At 41.7% G+C, this 15,131-nt stretch overlaps 2 protein-coding genes across 9 annotated transcripts in view; one reads left to right on the forward strand and one right to left on the reverse strand.

Moving 5' to 3' along the window:
- The window catches only part of DOCK2 (dedicator of cytokinesis 2), a 442,545-nt gene that overhangs the window by 238,430 nt on the left and 188,984 nt on the right, over positions 1-15,131 (forward strand). The window lies entirely within an intron of this gene.
- Positions 1-15,131, reverse strand: part of INSYN2B (inhibitory synaptic factor family member 2B) — a 118,547-nt gene that overhangs the window by 15,487 nt on the left and 87,929 nt on the right. Inside the window, exons 2-3 of the mRNA XM_003310975.6 lie at positions 5,734-7,997; positions 4,547-4,621 (exon numbers count right to left, since the gene is read on the reverse strand). Of these exons, the coding sequence (XP_003311023.4) occupies positions 4,547-4,621; positions 5,734-7,079 (1,421 nt within the window). The 5' untranslated portion in view covers positions 7,080-7,997. The remainder of the gene's footprint in view (positions 1-4,546; positions 4,622-5,733; positions 7,998-15,131) is intronic.

Genomic DNA, 15,131 nt, shown 5'->3' on the forward strand with positions numbered 1-15,131 from the left:
AAGTCCACTACTGGTTTTCCTTCCTCTCCTAGTTAATACAGTCATTTCTTTCTTTAATAAGAACCTACTGAGCACCAAGTATGTATGAGACACTGATCCATGACTTTGAGAGACTAGCCATTTGCTGAAGGAAAGAAACTTATAAACATCGTATTATAATGCAATAGGATCAGTGACCTAGCAGACGAGGGCTCATGGCATGGGGGTCCTTCTGGGGAAGGATTGGATTGTGAGGTTGTCCAGATAACTGACATTTAAGCTGCAAGACTAAGAAATATCCACACAAAGCAGGGCAGAAAAGACATCCCAGGAAAGCAAAGGAACTTATGTAAAGGCACAGAGGAATGACAGAACCACCAGCTGAGCACCTAGTTCCCCATGGCTGGAGAGGAGCCACAGACTACCTGAATCAGGACAAGATTGTTTAGCGGGGGAGTGACATGGTCAGATTCTATTTTTCAGGTGCAAGTTAGCAATCTGCATGGAGGATTACTTGAGATAAGGGAAAAGAGACCTGTGTCAAAAAGGTCAATTCATGTTCAAGTGACAAATGATGAGAGCCTTTTCTGAACCTGCGGCAGAGGAATTGGAGTGAAGGGGTTGGATTGAGCAGTTGGAATCAGTAGCTTATTTGGCGTATGAAGAGAAAGTCAAGAGGGATTGTGATATCTTTATGGAGTTGCCTCTTGGTCAGTGGTGTTGAACAAAGTAAATACGGGAAGAAAATTAATTTTGTGGTGAAATAGGTGTGTTTGGGGATATGACAAATTTGAGTTGCCTTGGGATATGAAGTGGAAATGTCTGCATGTAGTTGCTTGAAAATTTTAGATAGATAGATAGATAGATTGATATAGATATCAGATAAAAGGTAGCAGAAAGTGGTGCCGCAGAAATAAAGTCCATGAGTGCAGTTGAAGTGATGGGAAGAAACTAAGGATAAGAAGAGGAGCAGCCTGTCCAGGTGGACCCTGGACAAACAATACCTCTTCTATTTCTCTCACCTCTCTGGCACCTTTCAAATCCTACATGGCTGATCTCTCTCTTCACCCACCGAAAACCGTAAGGTTGCAACTCTGTCTTTCCAATTCCTGAGCAGCATGCTTGGATGGGAGATGAAAAGTTTTCTGGGAAAGACCTCTTATTATTTTCCTTTAAAACATATTGGAGACATTTTACAACTGAAACCAAGCAGTTTTTTCCTGGGAGTTATGTCTAGAAAAGAAATGCATGATCTCTGTAGTCAAAGACCTCTAAAGAAGCACTGCTGACTATTTTTAGCATGAACATAAAGATGAATGCTGGAGATATGACTGGAAAAGTAGAGAAGGGGGTGAGGGAAGGAGGAGCAAGTGGCTTAGAGGGACCTTGTGCCCTTGAGAAGGTGAAAAGGAGCCGATTCCTTAGGGCACCATTTCCCAAACTTCAATCACTCATTCTCCACCTTCATGGTTTTTGCAAGATTCCCCATACCATCTACACGGTTATTCACTTCACTTTTTTTCTCTAAATCCATTCGCTTTTTAAATTTAAAAACATGTTTTATGTAAAACAGGCAATATCACTTTTGGAAATGCAGACCTGCATCAATTACAAAAAGTATTTAAAAGGACTAGTTTTAAAAGTTAAAGCCTTCAATAAAAAAAGTAAAAATGATTGCATTCTAGCTAGATAACTATTGCTTGCTCAGGGCTGTGAAACTGAGACCTGTTCTTTCTTTGCAGAGAAATGTGATAAGCCAGCATTAGGAAGGTTTTAAAGATGTTCTAGTACCAAACTCAGATTTTCCCCTCTAGGTTATTGGAAGGATTGAAATAAATTTGAAAAGAGAACAACTTTCTTACTAAGTAATTTAATGTTATTTAATCTTGGATACTATGGTGGCATTTACTCAACCCTTTGGGTAACTTGTGCTAGGATTAATGCTAAGGAGAAGTGAAGGGAGTGATTGGGGCCAAAACAGCCTGGAATCAGCTTGTGGTTTAGAGCCAATTGCCACTCACTTCCTGTGGAGTCTACAGTAGTCAAAACCAAAGGATCCATTCACCTTGATGTACGGAAATCCCTGCAAGCTCCTGAGAGCCATGGATAGAATCTCTAGGCATTGGTGTTGGGTCTGTGCTCTTGGTGAGATAGGATGTATCCAAGTGTTCAATGGTAAAAGGAGAGCCAAGGAGGCTTAGGGAGCAGAGAGAACGAGTTAGATAGAACCAGATGACCCCACATGTCTTGATAAGAGCAAGCAGCATAGCCATAGCCTCCAGCTGCTGGAGCCTCTGGGAAATACCACTTAGGAAACCGTATGCATGGCTAACTTAGCAGCAACATCTCCAGAGAAGAAGACCCAGTGGGCAATCCATCATGCGCTGGATCATGCTGCTTTATGTACAGTGACATGCACTGAGCGCATCCATCATTGGGGAGAGAGATCACGGCTTAACAAGGCCTGGGGATGAGTATTTCACATCACTTATTCATTCGTTTCTAAGATCTGACTTTCCAGAACACAATGCAAGTTTGAAGTCATTTGAATGTTTTCTAAAAAAAAAAGACAACTCTCATCTTCCCACTGTTACTACGATGGGGCTGTTGTTCAGATCTCTTTGCTTTCATCAAATTAATTGCCCGTTCCCTTGCAATGGCTTAGATACAAGGATATAGATTCTGTCTGGGAGAACAGTCTGGCTTTGAATGGTAATGAGGGATATATGCATACAATTGCTGTTCTTCTGGAAAGGATGGTGTGCATGAAGGTTTGCTAACCCAACCAGGGGTGTAACTTAATTTAGAATGTTTGCTGGAGATGTTTGAATTAAGTGCTAGAAAAATGCAAACATTCTCAGACACGTTGGAAGGTCATAGTTTAGCCAAATATTGTCACTTTTAATTCGGTTTAGAATATCAGAATGTCAGAACTAAAAGGGACTCTTGGGGCCATTTAATTAAAGACCCTCATTTTTCAGATGGGGAAAGTGATTTGCCCAAGGCCAGGTCATGAAACTCATAGTAGACTTGGAAATCACCACTTGCCCTTTTTACTTATATAGGCCAAATATAAAATCATTTTAAGGTAATAGAAAATACATTATCTGGCTCCGGAAAAGAAGAGAGACTATCCAAAATTTAAATGGAGGTTAGTTCAAATTAATTCTTCTTGTTTATGATGAATAGTTTTGTCCTCTCTAACTGTCTAGACATTTAATAATTTTTGTCCTCCTAATGATTAGAAAATTTGTTCAAGTTAGAAGATATAAAAAAAGAAGCAGCAAAAAGAGAGCAATTGATGAAACTTCTGCTTAGGCCTTCCAATGCTGCAGGGCTCTTCTGGGGCCCTCTTTTTTAAAGGAAGACTTCACATTGAGGTGAAAGGCATTTATCTGTGAGCAGTCCTGACTCTTCTGTTATTTGATTAAAAACAGGTGGTTCCTCTTTGTAAGGAGCTGATAGGTTCAATGAAAAGATGCTCAAGGCCCTGCCTAAGTGCAAGCACCTTCTGCCTTCCAGGCATATGGTCTCTTACTCATTGAAATTTCAGGATTCTGCCAGAGAGAATGAGAAGTTTTAAAAGAAGACATAGGCAACCCAATTAGGCTCCAGTTTGCTCAGGCCCTAAGCTGCCAGTTTTCAACAAAAAGAGAAATGTAATAGAGAAAGCAAAACTGTTCACTTTGGTCAACAAAATTAGATGTCGTCAACGGAAATTACTGCTTTTGACCACTTTTCTACTATGCCATGGAAAGTGGGCTTCCAGCTAAGGGGGCATTGATCTTTCTAGTAAAAACAGGTGTAAACCCTTGGATTTGTACAGAGGTTTGCAGTTACAAAACACATTCACATATATTATTTCATTTGGTCTTCATGGCAACTCTGAATAGGGATAATTGTTCCCTATTCAGATAAGGAAAGTGAGCCCAGATTAAGTTAGCTGATGTCAGACTTGGGGATTAAAACACAGATCTTTGACTCCAAGTTTACACTGTATATCATGTTTCCCTTTTGCCACTTATAAAAATTCACTGCAGCAAACTTACTCTGTGCGAGAAGGAAATGACATACTTAGAAATGAACATAAAGTTCTTATCATGGTTCTTGACTGTGCTAAGTAAGTGCTTGGCATAGCATAGCTACTGTTGAGGAAGAGGCAGTGTGGTGGAATAATTAAGATCACAGGTTTAGGATTTGGAAAAGTCTGGATGTGAGTCCTGAGTTTGGCCCTTTCTGCTCTTGGAAAATGCTCTATGTGAGCGAGACTGAATGCCTTAACTTTCCTGAAGGTGGAATGAGATGCAAATGTGCGTGCCAAGCTTACCATGATGCCTGCACTTAGTGTTTGATAAGCCTAGGGATGATTACATCAAAAGGGTATGCTCATAGACTTTGTTCTAAGGAAACAAAGCAATCCCTGCCTTGGAACCAGATGTTAACATTTCATAGTTAAATACCTTGTTTTTGCCTCTCTTGACTTTTTGCATTTAAAAGTTTGCTAGAGTGTTCAGCGGACCCTATGGCTTTATGGTCTACAGAGCAGGCCTCGCTTGTGGCCAGGTACCTGTATATGATGCACGCCGTGTTCTGGCAGGTACTGCAATTGTTGAGATCTTGGCCAGTTCGATAAAAGTTGCGCCTGCAAGACAGAGCATTTGCTGGATAAATCTATGGGCAAAAGTCACGTGGGCCACAAACATTCAACCTACTTGTCCCTTAGTCCCTATAGCACAGCATTCACGGTGCTCTGAAGTTGCACGGCCATTACAAATAAGGAAACAAGAAAGTCGTGACAATAGGAGCTCACATTTCTAGAAGGCTTTATACATGTTAAAGATTTCTCAAGCTGAGAGTTTTTTCATGCTGACAACAATCCTGTTGTGAGATGAGGGATTCTGCAGGTGAGTGGAAGGGAGGTTATTAAAACTCCTGACCTCTTAGTTCAGTACATTTCATTCTGCATCATCACAGTGTTTCTCTCCTATACGGCAGTGCTGATTCTGATTCATACAGCAAACAGCAGTTAATGACTTCTCTCTCCTACCATTTTTGATGAGCTTTAGCCATTGCTTCTTCTTTGTCTTTAGAGAGCACTTTCTGGAGGGACGAGCATTTCACATCTAAACAAATAACTGCCTTTTCCTCCTATACTGGTGCTGAGTCACCCAGGAAAGCATTTTGTGACTTTTTTTCTCTTTGCCGAAAATGAATTGTGCAAAATGAATTGTGATCTCATTTCAGTTCCAATTAGTTGGTCATTGATGGGCCAGCCCAAGTCATCAAAGTAGTCAGTACAGGGGAAGGTCAATAGTAAGCTGAGTGGCCATCTCAAGTCCTTTGTCACAATGACATGAAGAACAGAAATACTGTACAAATGCAGTAACTTGCTAAGAGGAGGGGGATGGGGAAGTGCCTTCCTGCTATCATTTTCCCCCATCATGTATCAGTGGAACCCTCATCTTCATAAAAATCATTTTTGATCTTACTGCTCCATTGCTGCCTTTCCCCATTCTGTTAACACCTGAAAATGAAAACAAACAGCAGTAGAAATCCCCAAAAATCCACCAAAGCCTAGAACTAAATGAAATTCCATTAGAGAAAAGGGAGGTCTGTGGTTATGATTTGGAGAAACAACAGTGCTTCAAACATTTTGGAGACATTTTTACTAAGAGAAACCAAAGCTGTCTCTGCCCCTGTGTTGGCAAATGACTTCACCCAGTCATTTTTATTATGAAAAAAAAATCTCCTTACCCTTCAGTTAGAGCTCGAGCTTTCTCCAAGTCTTGAATTACATTCAAAAGGACTTTAATTTTCTCTTGGTTCGAGTGCAGAGATTCCTCCACGGATTGCAGTCGGCCTTGGAGGTCGCAGAGTTCACCCCGTGCCAGGTGAATTTGATTAATGTCACTAATCTCCCTGTTGCTCTGAAGTTTGGTCTCACTCCTTGAAAGACAGGATGGGAGATGATTACTTCCTGGACAATTTGGAAACTCCAGTGTGTCTGACTCGGTGGGGTTGTTTGCCGTCTGCTCCTGACACCCAGGGGCAGATTTCGATGCACTGTTAGTTTTGAGTGACACCAGATTCTGGTGATTGTTACTTGATGAAGGACAGTCTGAGGCTCTTCCTGGGTGGGCTGGCTGGCTGTGGGAGCCTTGTGAGGGGGAACTGTGAGTCCGTGGAGGTGAAGGAACACACGTTTCCTTTGACTGAGATGACAGTGAGCCAAGGTCTTTGTCATCCGAGTTGTCTTTGGGCAAAAGCAATTCAGGTTTCAGTTTCTCTCTGCCTGGTGTGTGGCTGGCAACGCTGGTGGCATTTAAGCAGGAGGTGGATTTTTCTGAATCTAGTGGAGTCACCCTTCTCCCATCACCTGGACGTGTGTCATCCAAAGGTTGTATGGAGTTACTTACTTCAGCTGACCTGTCTGGGCTGAGAGCAGACTCTCTAGCTTCCCAGGAAGGACTGTGATAAATATCATCTGGAACCTGAATGGCAGCTGTGGCTTTCTCTAAGGACCTCCAAGTTCCTGCTTCCAAGCATATGCTAACAGGACCGTTGCTTTGCACCTTGGGGACCCTTGGGAGGAATGCGTGGGACACCTTGACCCTTCGAGGCCCATCCTCAAGATGCTGAGCCAACCTTAAGTAGGCAAGGTCGGAAGACACAATGTCCTGTTCAGAGAGGTTGCCGTTGACCTGGATGGCACTTTGGGAGGCTGTTGGCATTTCCACCAGGGACTTACTGGCTGTGAGTCTCTTCCTTTTGAAAACTGGGAAATGCTTCCTGAGACTGGGGGAAGTTTGGATTGCAATGTTGCGAAAGCCCCCTGCCTTCTGGGACCTGGGGAAGGAGAGCGAGTAGGTGGGGGGATGATGGTGCCTGGTTGCTTGAGTCTTCCCCATCACAGCCGGGTCTTCTGGAGTTTGGACGTCAACCTCAGCTAGGCCAGTTGGATTCTTAGTGGTCCCATCTTCCTTGAATCTCACCTGCTGGGATTTGCTCCTGCGGTGGTGAGGTTGTTTCACAAACTCCACTGATTCTAGACTGTTACGCTTTAGAAGCACAGGTCTCACTTTCATATTTTGCTGGGCCATTGAGCCTCAGTGGGAAGGATCAGGACCATACACTTCTCCTAGGCACATCTCCCCTTAGGTCTTTGGAGCAGTATCTAATGATAGTATTTCAATCATAGAGAACTGCTGGCCAGGATGGAGTGGTCCTCTCCTCTTAGTATGGGAAATCCTGTTGGCCATTCCCAGCCTCTAGAGTCTACATAGGAACTATCTGTAATGCTTTCCCTGCAGTTAAAATATTAATTCATTGTAGTCATAATTGCTCCTTGGAAAAACAAATGAGTTAGGCTAACTATTAAACATCTGATCTACCAAGAGAGCTGGTAGGCGGTTTATCAAGGGAGGCTGGCACGCGGTTCTGATCTTGGAGGAAGCTGGCTGTCTTGAACAAAAAGACAACAAAAGTACCATTTAGGGGGTAGTGCCAGACTCCCAATGAGTGAATTCCAAAAGAAAGCTGCTACATCTAGAACATACAGCTTTTTGTTTCCCAGAGCATTAATTTCCAGGGTGAAACTGCAGGAAACTTAAATGCATCTTCTTTCCACAGCAGGTAAACAGGTGGAGAAATAAATGACCTGGAGGTTTGCTTGTTTGATGATACATGATGCTCCCAAGGGAACATTCCCATTTATGTCAATCACAAATTCCTCCTTTGGGGCCATTGTTTTCTTTCATGCTGTCTCTCTTTTCTTCAGTGAGGGAAACTTATCTTCCTAAATAGCCTCACAAAACCCAGTGGGGTATGACCAGGACAGGATTGAGGAATCATAGGGGATTCAGTGGGCAGAGTCCCTGTTGTGGTGTGTTGGCCGAAGTTCACATGTGGGCACGGTGAGCTACGTCTGCAGCCTCCATGATGACGTATGTTTGCTTGGCCTCAGGGGCTGAGGTCTGAGACGAGCTGGGGTCTGATATCTGCAAGCAGGCGAGGAGCACCTGAAAGGGAAGAGACAACAGTGGCCAATGAGAAGGCAGTTTCTGTGGACCTGGATTTCTCTTCAAATTCTAACTTCCTAGCTGAGTATTTTGAGTGGAGGGTCTAGGAATAAGTCAACCACGTGGCCTTTCTCTCGGTTCTCTTTGTGAACCAGGCGCTTTGTGGGTGCAGGGCCTTGGAACAAAATGCCTGTCTGCCTGGACCCTTTTCTCTCTCCATTTCTGCACAGCACTCAGCCAACTCCTGTTCATCAGTCAAGTCCCAGCAATTTCTCAGGCAGCCTTTACAATGTCTCCCTCTTACTCACACACCCAGTGCCAAGACCACATCAGGACCCATTGTACATCCTTGTCACATTTTTCACAATACAAATTGCAACTGTTATTAAATAAGCATTTGTGTATGTATTTATTTAATGTGCATCTCCTCCACTACCCTGTAGACTCCAGGAGGGCAGAGGCTGGAACCATCTCATTCACTGCTTGAGCATTCCTAGCCCTCTTTCTGGCTCACTATAGGTGCTTAAGGAGAATTTGTTGAAAAAGTGGATGGTTGTATGAAGGGCAGGTCCTTGTGAATTAAAGAGAGCCTGGGCATGAAGAGGAGTGAAGGTCCTAGGGTATCCTGCTAGGGCAACAGGACCTGTGAACTCGTTCTGCTATGACTGCAACATTTATTTAAGGACAAAATTCTCCCCTGATGTCTTCATTTCTTATTGCTTTTCAGGAGATAAATGTGCATGAACTTCTCTGAGGAACAGCTACCTCATAATAATAATAATAGCCACCATTTATTGAGCACATACTTACCATGCTGAGGACTTTACATGCATTAATTAAAACAACTCATATTTACTGAGTACTAACTAATGTGACAGATGCTGTTCTAAGCGCTTTCCAAGCCATAACTCATTCATTAATCACAAACTACTCTATAAGGTAGATAATATTTTTGTCCCCATTTACAGTTGAATAAACCGAGGCCCAGAAGGGTTAAGTAACTTGCCTAAACATATCCTACTGCTTTTCCAATATTGCATTATCTCATTTAATCCTTACAAAAAATCCATGAGGTGCCATTATCCCCCTTAGACTTACGGGGAAATTGAAGCTTAGAGAGGGTAAGTACTCAGTAGAGGAGCTAGAATTTGAACCCAGGTGTCTGTCATTCCGAAGTCTGCATTCTTAACTATGAAGTTATGACTCTGCCCTTTTGGGATCTGCGTGATATGTTGACAGTTGCTAAGAACAAGGGTAAAAGACCCTTGCATATCTGGAGAGATCTGCATCTCTCTTTATAAAGAAAAAAAACCCTCTTTTTCTTTATAAATTACACAGTCTCTGGTATGTCTTTATTAGTGGCGTGAGAACAAAATGAGCCATCCTGGGACAGAATGAGCAGAGTTTCATGAGCAGGTGGTTCCTCATTTGCCTTGCCTGTTTGAAGAGCAGGGTTGGCTTCTGAGAGTGGCATTGTCACATACCTCTCTGAGGAGATGAACCTACTGGTCCCAAGTTGCTTTACATAAAAATTCCAAACAATGCAACTTTTAGAATTGGTTCTATGTTTCAATGACTTCGTGTAGGACTTTTAGGTCTGGGAGAATCCCGGAGACAATTTCCTCAGTCCATGACTAAATCCTTTCTGCATCTTCCTCCTCAGATAATAATTAAGCCTGCCTGGATACCTATGATAATGGGGAGCTCAGTACCCAATTCCCTAGTCCATAATAGTTATTTTCATTAATAGTAACAAATATGTATTAACAACTCACTGTTAAATGCTATGTTAGCACCTGGCACTTAATCCTCAAAATAACCTCCTGTATATTATCCCCGTTTTGCAGAGTAAGCAGTTGAAATTTGAGAGATGGTCACATGCTTGAAAACATGCAGTTCATACTCTTCATCTTTGTACTGCAGAGCCTAGGTATTTATATGTCTACTTTTGAGGGTTTCCTTGACTAATTGTTTTTTGCTTTCTTCTTAACTGCTCATTAGCACTTCATTCTGGGAACGATAACTCACACAGGCTATGATTGTCTGAGGCTGGTTTTCATAAGAGCTAATGTCTAGTGCATTGATTATGTGCCAGGCATTGTGATTGGTATGTTTCATTTACTCTCTTCCTTAATCCTATGACACTCGTAGAGGCAGGTGCGATCAGTTCCCCACTTTATAAATGAGGAAACTGAGGCACAGAAGATGAATATATTTATACCAAGTTATTCACACTGTTAAGTGATGGAGCTGTCATTTGGACCCACAGACTGACCCTGAAGCACAGGCTTCTCACCGTTGGGCCTTCCTGCCTTCTTCAGGACTGGAAAGATTAATATTTTTGTGCAAGGCTAGCAAGCAGGTTTCAAACTCCCTCCACATTTTCATTCTGAAAGTCAGTCATTATTCTGGTGTTAGCCCTGCCTTTTCTCCAGGAAGTTTATGTATCCTTTAGATGTTTTCTTTTGATCTTTAAAAGCAATTGGTTTTCTGCTTATAAAGATATTATTTGTTCATTGTAAAAATTCAAATAATACAAATAAACAACAAAAGGAAGAAAAAAAATCACCTGAAATCTTACCACCCAGAAAGAGCCACAGTGCACCAACAATTTGGTGACGTTCATTCTAGCCGTCTCCCTGTGCAATGCTTGCACAGAAATTGCATACACAGACAAGCTTATGGACAGAAAGCCTTTTGTTCACTGAGCAACCTGGAGAAAGTTACACATTATGGTGTACAGATCACACTGTCCTTTTAAGTAGGCTAACATGAATTTGTCTAGTTATACAATTCTCTATTTAAATAGTATTTTTGTGGATATTTAGGTTGTTTCTAAATATTTGGTATTATTTAAAAGTCTATAAATAAAATTTTTTATGTAAATCTTGGAGCTCTTGTCTAATTATCTCCTTGAAATAAATGCCTAGAAGAAGAATTAGTGAGTCAAAGTAGCTGTGCATTTTACATTTTGTTGATACTATCATGTTACCGCTCATCCTTCTATAAAGTTCTACTAACGTGCAACTCTGCCATTACTGCATGAGAAGGCCTTTCACCAGAACCTCTTTGTTACTGTGCTTGGTCAATTTATGATGATTGTTTTTAATCATTGCCAATAAAGTAGAAAAGAAATTGTATCTCATTATTCTCGATATGGAATTTATATGAGTGGACATTTTTTCACACATTTATTGGTTTTACACAACGTTTGATACAAATAAAGGCTGAAAAGTTGAAAATGAAAATTTGAATAGTCAAACGAATGTGGAAACTCTCGTGTTTTTAGACAGAACCTAGGAAGTTTAGGAAATACAAAATTTTCTCTTGACAAAAATATTTTGTGTCCGAACTCTTCTGCCCTTGATGTCCACCATGACCCTTGCACAGACACATCCTGGGGAATACACCTGGCTAAAAGCACCCTCTGGAGGCCTTTAAGTCTTATGGGCTCCCAGTTGTCCATTAATTCACATTTCCCTAGGCATTGGTGGTTAGGGCTAAATTAATATCCTGGCCCAGGATCCAGAATCGTTCCCCAGAGGTGGTCACAGCTGCCCTACGGCTGGAATTATTACTGATCTTTGCAACACTTTATTCTGTCCTCCCTTGATTATTGACTTTAGTGAACATGAACCAACTGTTTATGTTCCATCTATGCCTTTGGCCCACAGCAAATGGTCCTCATGGAATCAGTGTCCATTCAGTAGATACAGAAACATTGGACAGTATCTCTGTAGGTTGCAAACTGTAGGCTTTCTCTGGAATTCCTGCCCAGTCCTCTTTTCTCAGTGTATTTAGACCATACAGTGAGGGGTTAAGTGCATAGGCTTTTGCTTAAGATCTGCGTAGATGAGACTCTTCCACTTTCTGACTATTGACTTGGAACAAATGACTTGATCTTTGTAAAACCGCCTAAACTGGTTGTGAGAATTAAATGAAATAATCTATAAGAAATGGTCAGGATAGTCAGTGTTCACTCTTCAGATAGAACCCAGCTGGTAGCCATGAGATACTTGTGAATTTGTCTTTGTCTCTCCTCTTTCCCTTGGGATAGTAAACTGTAGGTGCATTCATGGGAAGGAATGTACAAAGATGGCATTCCTTTGTGCAAGAAGTCCTATCTCCCTGCCGTCTCTGTACTTTGTGTCTTTAGCATTGTGCTTGTCTCTCTATATTGTGATGATCTGCTGACTTCTAGCCTCTTCAACTAGACTCTAAGCTCCTTGAGAGACATGTGGTGATGGTCTACTCCGAGTCCTTACCCCTCCGCTTGACACAGAGAGGGTCTTATATAAACTCTTGTAAAACAAATGAATATAATCCTGTATTATCTAATTTGCCTTAGCTTCTATGACATGGAATAGTTGGATAGTCGCATGGAATAAATATTTGCATAACTAATTAAGAGTGAAGGAATTAATTCACTTCCAACATTTTTTTTCCTTTCAAAGATTTATTATCAGTAGGTCTCATGTCTGTTCTCTAGTCTACTATGCTTTCTCTATTTACGGCAGCTTTAATTTGGTTAAACTTTATTTAGATTCTGTTGTGAGGTGGGCACTGTAATAAATACTGTGGAGATTCCAAGGAGGAAAAAGACCTGATCCCTATTGTAGCACTAAGAAAGGACCTTGTAATGCCAACCTCATATGGAATCTGTTCCTAAGAATTGCTACAAAACGTTGTACAGGGTAGGGGAGGACTTAGAGAAAGGTATCTGATTCATTTCATGCATCCAAATTCTGCCTTACATAACAGGGTGCTTTACATGTTAACTGGGGTTCAGACTATCCTTTACGCCAGGAGTCAGCAAGTTTTTTCTTTAAAGGGCCAGATAGTAAATATTTCCATCTTTGCTGGCCACACAGTTTCTGTTGCAACCATTCAGATCTGCCATCGTGGCAAGAAATAAGTCATAGACAGTATGTAAACAAATGGCTCTGGTTGTGTTCCAATAAAACTTTATTTATAAAATATGCAACTGAATGGATTTGGCCTGGGAGCCATAGTTTGACAACCTCCACTTTAGGCACTGGGAAGCCATTGGTGGTTTTTGAGCAGGAGGCTCTTGATTAGGTTGTTTTTCAGAGGAGGCTTTGTTTGCTGACACATTGCCGTCTCCCTTCTCTGAACTTAGTAATAATAACCTTTACTGTTTACACCACACTTTACAACTTACAAAGCATTTTCAAATCCCATGTAATCCCCACTTGGGAGGCTGGGAAGCATTATCCCTCTTTTAAAGAAGAGGAATTCAATCCAGAAGGATTCGATGACTTGTCCTAAGTCACAGAGGTAGACTGGAACCCTGTCTTCCTGCTGCCAGCCTCGGGGCTCTGGTGGAGACCCCGACTCTTCCTCCATTTAGCTGGCCAGACATCTAATTACTTTATGTGTTAGTCCTGTTTACTCAGTTACAGGGTGCATTTCTAAAGTGTAGGGATATGTCTTCCACTCTTTTTCTATCCTCCAAAGTCCTAAGCACAGTGCTGAGTCTTTAAGGAGCCATTTACTGTTGATCATTCACCTCTGGGCCTTGTGGTTCAAAGTTTGTTTTCCTTCCATTTGTCTTCAGTTAATTGCTTGGTCAAATCTGTTGGTAAGGGTTATTCCATACTCATCTGAAATCAAGGTCCAAGTATCCACTTATCTTTCCAATTTGAAATTTGGAAAGCTAATTTTCCAAATTATATATTCCAAAAATATACCCCTTTCCGGCAGCTTTCTCAGTAAGGAAAAGGGTATATTTTGGGGGTCTGCCTAAATCTACATTCTGTTGTAAGTGGTCAAAGAAACAAAGGGAATTGACTTTCTTTATAGCACATGGGTTGACTTGAGGAAAAAATTGGGCACCAAAAGGTGAGGTTAAGATCCAGACTTATATATTTGGGACCCTGAAAGATGTTGGATATGTACTGATTGTGAAATCTTGTTCTCATCTTTCTATATACCATGTTTGACTTTTTTGCACAAATTCTGGTATTCACACCCAGGTCTCCATCATCTCTCACCTGTATCACTGTGAGTGTCCCCCTCTCTTGTCCTCTTTACCATCTGTCCTCCACACAGCAGCCACAGTAATCTTGATAATATTTAATCAGATCACATCAGGCCCCTCTTTGAAACCCTGCAAAGGTGTCCCACTACATTTAAATTAAAATCCAAACTAGTTCCATAACTTTCAGGGCCACAACCTTGAACACAAGCCACAACCCTATGTCATCTGGCCCCTGCCTACCTTCCTTGTCCCATCTCATCTCATGCCACTTTCCCCCTTTTCTGTGACATGGTCCCTGGCCCTGAACATGCTAGATTCATTCTCATCATCTGGCTTTCAAATCTGCTATTCCTTTTGTTAGGACTCCTGTTTCCCCAGATCCTTCCAAGCCTGTCATCTCCAGGAGACACTCCCTGACCCCCTCTCCCCTTCCGTGTCCCTCTGTGCAGCAAAACCCTGTCCTATTAGCTTATTTGTTTATTATCTGTCTCTGCTCCCATTTATTGAAGAACTTTAGTATTTGTTGAATGAATGAATAGAGTAAATTCTTATAGTTAGAGGCTTCAAGGAATCATACAACCTTAGAAATAGAACAGAGAAGTTTAAAACTTTAGATCTTGGGTAGAATCTTATTTAACGATTTTCAAAATTCCCTTAGCAGTAAAATCAGCTTTCCAAATCCAAGCTTAAGCACAATTCCAATATCTAAAACAGAATAAAGTGGAGTTGTTCTAGAAAATGTAGGGGACTCAGTCCTGGGACTCAAAGCAAACCTAAAAACCACGAAGACAACCCCCCTCATTATAGAGATGGGGAAACTAAGACTCTGAGCAGCTGTCTTCTACCTGCAAGTGCTTCAAAAAAAACAAAGTCAGCCAGGCACGGTGGTTCACACCCATAATCCCAGCACTTTGGGAGGTCAAGGCAGGTGGATCACAAGGTCAGGAGTTCAAGACCAGCTTGGACCAGCTTGGCCAACATAGTGAAACCACATCTCTACTAAAAATGCAAAAAAATTCGCTGAGTGTGGTGGCAGGCACCTGTAATCCCAGCTACTTGGCAGGCTGAGGCAAAGAGAATCACTTGAACCTGGGAGGCGGAGGTTGCAGTGAGCCGAGATTGCACCATTGCAC

This window comes from Pan troglodytes, chromosome 4, assembly GCF_028858775.2.
Source record: "Pan troglodytes isolate AG18354 chromosome 4, NHGRI_mPanTro3-v2.0_pri, whole genome shotgun sequence".
In the NCBI taxonomy this organism is placed as follows: Eukaryota; Metazoa; Chordata; class Mammalia; order Primates; family Hominidae; genus Pan; species Pan troglodytes.